The sequence below is a fragment of the Gossypium hirsutum genome, chromosome A12 (genome assembly GCF_007990345.1).
Source record: "Gossypium hirsutum isolate 1008001.06 chromosome A12, Gossypium_hirsutum_v2.1, whole genome shotgun sequence".
NCBI classification, from domain to species: Eukaryota; Viridiplantae; Streptophyta; class Magnoliopsida; order Malvales; family Malvaceae; genus Gossypium; species Gossypium hirsutum.
In genome coordinates, this window is record NC_053435.1 from 39,774,993 (window position 1) to 39,783,979 (window position 8,987).

The window sequence follows — 8,987 nt, forward strand, 5'->3', positions numbered from 1 at the left end:
TGTCAAATACAATAAAAAAAACAATTACTAAAATAAATTTTCTTTAAATTCGATTTTTTTTTGAATGGGAGATGAATTAATATAAACTCAGAATTAATACACACATGGTTGAAATATGTTATAAATCTATGTATTATTTGTAAATTTAAAATTTAATTCATGTATTGTTATTTTTAGGAATTTTTTTCTCTACGCTTTAGATTCCAAATGCAGGTCTAATTGTTAACTTCTTTTAAAGTTTTTTTGTTACATTTGTGAGTGTGACATTTTAAATTAAGAAAAATACTCACTTGATAGTCATGTAACTAAAAAAATGACGTTATGATAAACTTGAATTTAATAAAAAAATTAACAATCTTAATAATTGGACTTATATTTTTAAAGACTAAATTCCTTAAAATAAAAGTAAAGAGATTAATGTACAAAGAATACTAACACATTTTAACTTTTAAAATCTCTATATTCCTATAATAAGTTACAAAAAAAAATTATAAAACTTGACATAAACACGATAACAATTATTTTGTAAATTGAATTTTAGTAAAAAATGTTAAAAATTATATTATAAATATAATATTGCTATAAATAAAAATTAATATATATACGAAATATTTTCTTCCCTTTCTCTTTCTTTCATTCCCCTTCCCTTCCCTTCCCTTCCCTTCTCTTTTCTTTACCCTTTTTCTCTTTCTTTCCTCCCCTTCCTCGGCTTAATGAAAATAAAAATAAATAAATAAAAGCTTAAGGCTTTAAAAAATTATCAAATTTTTTCAAAAATTAAATAAGGGTAAACTTTAAAAATAGACATTTTTATTTGTCTCAAATTACATTTAAGTCACTTATGTTTAAAATGTTCTGTTTTAGTCAGATATGTTATCGTTTTGTTACGAAGTTGTCACTCTACTGTTATGTTTCGTTACCTCCATAATCGGTAGTCCTACATGGCAGTTCAAATAGGTTTTAAATGCCAACTTAGATGTTCTACATAGCAGTCCAAATTAAATTTATTTAAGTAAAAACCTATTTTCATCCCAAAACATCCAAGTTGGCATTTAAAACTCATTTGAACTGCTACGTAGGACTACCATTAGTGAGATAATGGAATTTAACTGTAGAGTAATCGTTTTGTAACAAAACGATAATGTAATTGACTAAAATGTAATATTTCAAACATAAGTGACTAAAATATAATCTGAGACAAACAAAAATGACTATTTTTATAGTTTACCTAAAAAATAATTAAACTTATTCTTTTTTTTTCAGTCAATTGAGTATTTGAATTCTTAAATTCATCAAAAAAAGTTCTTTAACTACTAACTTTAACGGTCAACCGTTAAAATTAACGACCCTGTTTTTTTTTTCTTTTTTCAATTATCTTTACCACATATCATGTTGTGACAAATGGTAAAAAATAATTAAAAATTATTAAAATCAATAAAATAGAGAAATATAAAAAAATATTAAATAGAGAAATGTATATAAAAAATTGTTAAAAAATATTAAAAAAATTAAGAATTTAAAAAATATATATAATATTTATAATATTTAATATCTGCCAGAGGGACTGTTGAGTCACCTCCATTTTCAGCATAACGGTATACCTAGCAGCTCTATTTTGCCATGACAACAACGATACAACATTATCAAATCCCTAGCTTCTGCCATTCTTTATCTTCATGAGGAATGGGATGAACAAGTCATCCATAGGAACATTACCTCTTCGGCATGACAGGGAAAAGTAGGGGCAGATAGTGATCAGACTTGATGGGAATGACAAAAGCTTCAGGGAAGGAGGGTAGGGAAGAATGGAAAGAGAAATGCTTCTTCTTTGTCACATGTTAGAAGAATCCGTGCTATGGTATTACATTGAAACTCATACGAATATCATACAGGAGGAGAGGCAAGTTCTAGCATTTGTTTTCAACAACAATTTTCGTTTATAATTATTAAATTTATAAAAAAATTCTATATTTTTTTCAATAAGTAATTTTGTATAAAACGGATAACCTATTTTTATAACAATTTTATTTTTTTTCTGAATTGAAATTTTTATCCACAAATACTTGGACACACTTCAAACTTTGTATGTATTGGATGCACTTGAAATGACATCAGTACCCTACAAAACTTAATACCTATCTAGAAAAGTTGACTTTTTCAGGGTATCATTGATGGGTTTTCTTATTTCCGTGGTTTATTAAAATGGTTATACAAAGAAATGAAACAATTAGAATAAGCTATAGCTTTAATTTAAATTACCAAAATAAATTTCCAAAATTTTACTTTAAATCATAAACAAATTTAAGAAGAAGACATGAGCATATAAAATTTTTCAATACCAAACAAACAAATATTTTATAATGACCTTAATCCTCATGTACATCAACAAAACCAAGAGAGAGCTAAAAAAGTAAATAAATAAATAACGTTAAAACATGCCAATTAAATTGAAAAAGAAAAAGACTAAAATAAACAACAACAAAGTCCACTCCAATCATTCACCTAATCTAAATCTGATTTTTTACAAAACATTCAATAAACCTTGCAGCTTCCGTGCTTAAGCGTCGGTAAACGGACTCTCGACCTCTTCATCGTTGCGGCAAAATTTATCTTGTCTAAGAACGTCCATACTTGTTTCATCTGGTCCAGCAGGTAAATTCAAGTCGAAGTCACGTTGACTCTGGCTCCAGGATTTAACACCATCGTTACCGCTGTTATTATTGTTGCTGCCAGCTTCGTAGTGGCATCTTTTATGTCCTCCCAAGGCTTGTCCTGAAGAAAACGTCTTGTAACAGATGGAACACGTGTGTGTCTTGCCACCTTGGTTGCTGATCATGGCATGTGAATTTGTAGCCGTCGTGGATGCGGTGAATTTATCTTCAGCAGCAGCGGTGGTTGTGGAGTCTTCATCAGCTCCAACAAATTTCCTGTGACTGGACTTGTGTCCCCCTAAAGATTGATAAGTTGGAAACGATTTGTTACAAACTTCACACTTGTAGTTATGATTGAGGGAGTTTTTGGCGGCAGCTGAGCCTGAGGGGTTGTTCCTGGTGGTTCCCTTAGCCAGCATGAGAAGGCAAAGAGCTAAGTATTCTTCTTCCGTTGGCGGGTTTTCAGTTCTGGGTCTTTTTGTTCTTTTCCTCCTTGTCCATGGCTCAACACAGTGGTAGTCAACTGTATCATCATGGTGGAGCAGTGGAGGGGCTGAAGTTGGAGAATTCAACGTTTCAAGAGCCATTCAAGAGAGGTTTTTCAATGGGGAGTTGGGGTTGGCTTGGAGTGAGCGTTTAGAGTGAACAAAGGAATGGTTTTTATATTGGGAGGAACAAGGAATAGAAGGGAAGCATGGAAAGAAAGTGCTTAATAAGTGGAGACTGAGAATGAGCAGGTTGAAGAAAGTTTTATGTTTGCATGTCGTCGTCCATTGGTTGAGTGGAGTGTGGATTGGGTTGTTATAGTAATAAATTGGTGTTGTCTTCAAACTGGTGACTGTTTCTAAGTCAACAATCAAGACTTTGTTTATTCTTGCAGTAATTTCAACAGGAACTTTCCGTATGTTCGTTTGGTAAAATACTAGGGAAGTTGCTACTTCAATATTTAACTTCCCCCACACATACGATGATAAGGTGGAAGTGTGTGTTTAGTAGTGGAAACATGGGAGATGGTTGAAAAGGTAATGGCCGAATCCGACTGTAATGTGTTTTAAAATTGAAATGGTCTTGGATGGGTGTGTTCAGCGTGTTGCACCAACAGCAGAAGAAGTGGCATAGTGGGAACTTAACTTGGCTTTTATGGTAGTTTGATTTTTATAGTAAGGCGTGTCAATTGGTAACCGCGGCTGCGACTTTTCTAGTTAGTTGAGTCATCAGGAAATTACTTGGGGTGGTCCATTTGTTCTTAGCTCACCTGTCTAACAACCGGCGAGTGATGAGCGGGGGGTCAAGCAGTGCACCCATCACAAACCCTGCAATGTGTGGGCCAAGCCTTTGCTAGCCTGCTCGACGTGGACCTCAGACCATGACCTTAGTTACCTTAGCTTATCTAAAAGATCGGGTTATTCAACTCTTCACCTCGGTCTTTATCTCAATATAGGAACTTTCAAAGTAGATCGTATATAGCAAGAAAATAAAATTGAATTTATTACTACAAAAAAAAAGAAAAAAACAGCTTTGTTTAAAGGTATTCCAATATAATGAGGTGTACAAGAATACCACTTCTTTATATTCAAATACATGAAAATGACTGGTTTGCTGGAATCTTAGTCAAGACGTAGGCTCAATAAATTTGTTTTTGTTTTATTTATTATTAGACATTTAGTTGCTATACTTGGAACAAATTGGGGCAGCTCATAGAGGTAGTTACCCGATTGAACAAGTCATGTTGTTTGGTTGTTGCCGACAAGTCAATTATTCATTCAGTTCACGAGCGGCGGCCGGCAACGTCATGGCTCGGTAGTAGTACGGCACCACATGGGAACTATGTTTTGCTAGGGTTCAAGCAATTGAAGAGGTAAAGAAATTTATGGAAGGATAAAAGCGAGGTGGATGTTATTCTTCAAATGTGCATTTATTTATATACAAGAGTAATGTGAATGAACTAATAACAGAACTTTTAAATGGAAGAATAAATTTTAATTTTAAATAATTTAAATAATAAAAAATTTTAAATTTGTTATTTTAATTTTTTAGGTGAAAGGTAAAAAAACAAAATTAAAAAATTAAATTATATAATGTGTAAAAATTAAAAGTAATTTTTTTAAAAAAATTAAGATTAAATTAACACAATATATAAAAATATTAATAGTTAAAATTTCTATCATGCTAATTTTAAAAATTATCATTTTTTCTATTACCATTTATCGACTAGTAACAAAAAAATCGCATAATTAAATAACTATTATATAACTTGTCATAATTAAGTGATAAAAAAAATTACTAAGGTGACCAAATTTTGGGAATTGGGTGTTTTGGAGGTATGACCTGCCTCTATAGCAAGAATGGACACTTCGGGGCGATATATCTCCTAAATATCCATTTATGGACTTTTCGGCCCACATAAACTCTTTAACATTATTAGGAGGGCATTTATATACGGAATCAAAGTCAAATGAGTCATAGGATAAATAAACTTGGATCTTCTAACTCCAACTTGCTACATGCCTTACACCACAACTACTCACCAAGAAAAAAGGGTAAAAAACAGACATTCCACCTTGCAATCAGACCCCACACATCCTACATTGTACTCAACCAATCCCAACATTCTCCATTCTTCAGCTGAGAACAAACCGACACTCAAGGAAACCTGAAACAAACACGAAACCATGTTGTAATTGAAAAGGCATTAGAGCTTAAATTTAAGTGGAAACAAAGTATGGGTTAAGTTTAAGTTACTTGGGTCAGCATTGATAATCATAGCAGTGCCTCCAAAATTGCAAGTTCCTCCATTTCTCTTGGTCTTTTGCCAGTAGCTGTTGAAAGCATAAGAAGCATGAGCAACAATGGTGTCTGGGTAGAAACAGCTCCCATCTGGCATAAGTTCTTTACAATCAGCACCGCCTTCACCACAAGCGTAGTCCATTGCTTCTTGCAGTGTCTCCGTAGGGACACTCGGCTTAGCCACACACCAAAGCTTTTGCACCACCACTGTCTCTGGTGCTGGTGCAGTGTCATAGGCTGGATTACAAGGAGGCAAATGGAAGCCACTAGGTGAGCTGGCGGGAACAAAAGGCGGAGGCAGCTCTGGAGCAATGGGGAAGGAAAATGGTGGTGGAGAATCAACAGGGAAGGAAATGGGAGGCAGTGAAGCAATGGGGTACTGCGGAGGATGAGGGGTTTTGGCTACATTGGCAGGCGCAGAAATGCCAGTAGAAGGAGCGGTGAGTGGCAAAGGGGCTGGCCTATCAGGGAATGGTCTCTCGAACTTGGAATCCATCATTGACAGCTTCCTGCTTATGGGTTTTTTCAGTTGTTGACTGGGGAATACGACATTGACCTTTCTAAGCTCAAAAGATCCAACCCTTTTCATGAAATCCAGGTGGGAGGAGAGTAAAACCAATGTTTCATGCAAAGAGGAAGACAAATTTGGAGAAGCAACAATGGAGTAAGTGGAGTTTGTATTTTGGAAGAACTCCAACAGAGATTTGACCACCTTCTTACCCAAATCATCAGTAAAAACAACAGAGTTTTGCATCAAACAATCGGAAGAAAAAACAGCCGACACTTTGATGTCTTTCTCTAGACCCCACCTTGTAAGAGAGTGATAAATGTTCTTGAGGGATGGTAGTAAAAAACCCAAACTGTCTTCTTCTCCTTTACCATTTTGACAAAGAATAGTATCACCCACAAGAATGGTAGTGATTTTGGCAGCTGGAAAGTGAGCTAAAGCATGAACCCTGACCCAACTCTCAGCCTTCAAAACACTGCTAGAAACCTCTCTGAGAACATTTCCATTCACAGCAACTGCTATAGGAACATCACCGTGAGGTAATGCATCCTCCGGAGTTGTGTCATAAAGCCTAAGGTATTCAATAGATTCTTGACCTGCGCCTGCAAAAGAAAAAAAAACGCATAAAAATGTTTTCAAGAGATGAAAAAGTAGAACAAAGAGAACCCACATTTTGAAATGAAGATGAAACATTTAGAGAAAACAGTATATAGGGTTTAGGGTTTTCAAATTTTATACTTTAACATACCAGTAAGACCCAGAAAACAGAGAAAGAAAAAGCAAGTGATCATTAACTCCATCTTCAACATTTTTTTTTCAACAATAATAAAGATCTGAAAATGAGGTTGGGTTGGGTTGGGTTGGGATGGAGTTGGAACAGTTGGGACCTCTTGAAAACTCTGAAAAACCCTTTAAACCCCACCCTCTGTCTCTCACTCCCTCCCTCCCCCTCTGAGTCCCCGTGCAAGTTATAAGAAGTGGGGCTTTGATCTTCAATGTGAACAAAAGAATATGTTCACCATGGATGGATTGCAGGCTTCAAAGTTAAAAAAACACAAAACTACCTATTTTTCTATATTCTTTGTCACCAAACTCAAAGAGTACAAGACCACAGAACTTAAAAGAACTGAAGGGTTCAAGCAAGTTATGCAGGAAGATATCTGCAAAATCTTGGTGCCCGAGATTTATTACAGTACATCCTCTCTCTTTTTTCTTTTAAAGTATTATTACTGCACATGTACATTGAAAGAGAAGGGTCATTTTGTTTTCCTACTGCGCATTGGGACGCGTGGGAAGTGGGAACCAATGAACATAAGGACTGTGAATTGGTGTGGGAAGTGAGCTTTTTTGCAGTCACCATTGCACCCCAAACATACTATAATGTATTTGCTACTCCTAATACAAAAACGACGCCGGTTTGGTTACACAGAGACAGAGGGAATGGAAAAGGAAACTGGTGGTGGGGTCCGGGACACATGAAGTGAAAGGAAAAAACAAAAATGGGTGGCAGAGTGTGGGGACGAGTGAAGGGATCAGACGGTGGAGAGCAGCTTCACGAGGAGCAATTTTTTATATTTGATGTGACTAGTATTTACTATTTCCTTTTATTCCAACTTTTTCTATGTTTTTTAGTGCTCTGACCAGCAGGCCTACTCATACATCGGGCTGACCAAAATTACTCGAAAATTTTTGAATTTTTGAATTTGGTTGTTTTCTTTTTATACGTTCAAATGGTTATTTGGAGTAATATATTACCAGCAAATTAATGAATTTAAAATTATTAAAATTAAAATATTTTTTAAACAGAAAATTAAAATATCTTTAAAACTTAGGTTTAGTACCAATAAAGGCTCATTTTTGAAATTATTTACGGAAATGGGCCGTTTTTTAAAATAGTAATGGGTATAAACTGAAAACTTAAAAACATGCCGATATGGATGCGTTTTAAGGAGATAATACAAAAAAAACGCATTCACATCAATATTTTTTTCCTTGTGTCAGGCAAAAGCACGTTGACGTGCACACGTTTTTGGCTGTGTAATTTCTAATGGGTTATTTGCTAATTAAGGCCTAGGTTTAGGGTTTTGAGGTTTGATTAGGGTTTAGGAAATTTTAAATTAGGGGCTTAGATTTTTAATTGTTTAAGAAATTTAAAATTTTAAATAATATTAAAAATTGAAATTAACCCTTACCATTTGCATTTGGTCAGCGGAGATATGTTTATCATCGAGATGAATTAATTGCCAGGCCATTATTAATACGATCAAATTTCTTAAAAATTAAAAAAAATTAATAATAATTCAAACAAAAATAAATCAATAAAAAATAGAGATCTTTGAGAGCTTTTTTGAGAAATTTAGAGAGATTTGGAAAAATAATGAAATTTGGTGTGAAAAAATGGGTTGGGGGTTTTATACTTTTTTTTTCCTCGGAGACCCAATGGTCAGATTTTTAAATGATCATTAGAGGTGACCATTGGGGGAAAACACAGCCAACAGCGTGTCTTCATTAGCACTTTTTAGTAAAGCGCTTTCATGTTAGCGCGCTTTTGCCTGACACAAGAAAAAAAGCGCTGACGTGGATGTATTTTTCTGGGTTATCCCCTAAAAACGCGTCCATGCCAATAAGTATTTTGGTTTTCGGTCCATACCCATTATTATTTTTAGAAACGATCCATTTCCGTAAATAATTTCGAAAATGAACTTTTATTTGTACTAAACACTTAAACTTCACCAAAACAAGATTTTGAGATTTTTTTACCCCGACAATATAAAAAATTAATTAAATATCAAAATGGTATCCTCATGACATTATTTATTAAAATGGGCTGAAATGAATAGTGTTAAGGGGTGGTACCTAAAGGGGTTGTAGCACCATTCATTTTTCTCTACCCAATCATACCTCCATCATTAGCCCATAATATGTTTTAAAAAATATTTTTTAATGTTGAAGGGACATTATACAGCTACACCAGTATGAGGCAACTATACGAGCAAAATACAAGGCACGAAAAAATACGGTAAAAATGGGTGGAGGATGCT

General features: G+C 34.4%; 2 protein-coding genes across 2 annotated transcripts; both read right to left on the reverse strand.

Moving 5' to 3' along the window:
- Positions 1-2,328: 2,328 nt before the first annotated feature.
- On the reverse strand, positions 2,329-4,260 carry LOC107925819 (zinc finger protein AZF1). The gene has a single exon (XM_016856541.2). The coding sequence runs from the start codon at positions 3,236-3,238 to the stop codon at positions 2,558-2,560; it is 681 nt and encodes a 226-aa protein (XP_016712030.1). The 5' UTR covers positions 3,239-4,260; the 3' UTR covers positions 2,329-2,557.
- Positions 4,261-5,119: 859 nt separating this feature from the next.
- On the reverse strand, positions 5,120-7,343 carry LOC107925808 (glucan endo-1,3-beta-glucosidase 1). The gene is made up of 3 exons (XM_016856529.2): positions 6,695-7,343; positions 5,394-6,548; positions 5,120-5,304 (listed from the first exon to the last, which is right to left on the reverse strand). Exons 1-3 carry the CDS (start codon positions 6,753-6,755, stop codon positions 5,273-5,275), a joined length of 1,248 nt encoding a protein of 415 aa, XP_016712018.1. The 5' UTR covers positions 6,756-7,343; the 3' UTR covers positions 5,120-5,272.
- Between the last annotated feature and the right edge of the window lie 1,644 nt (positions 7,344-8,987).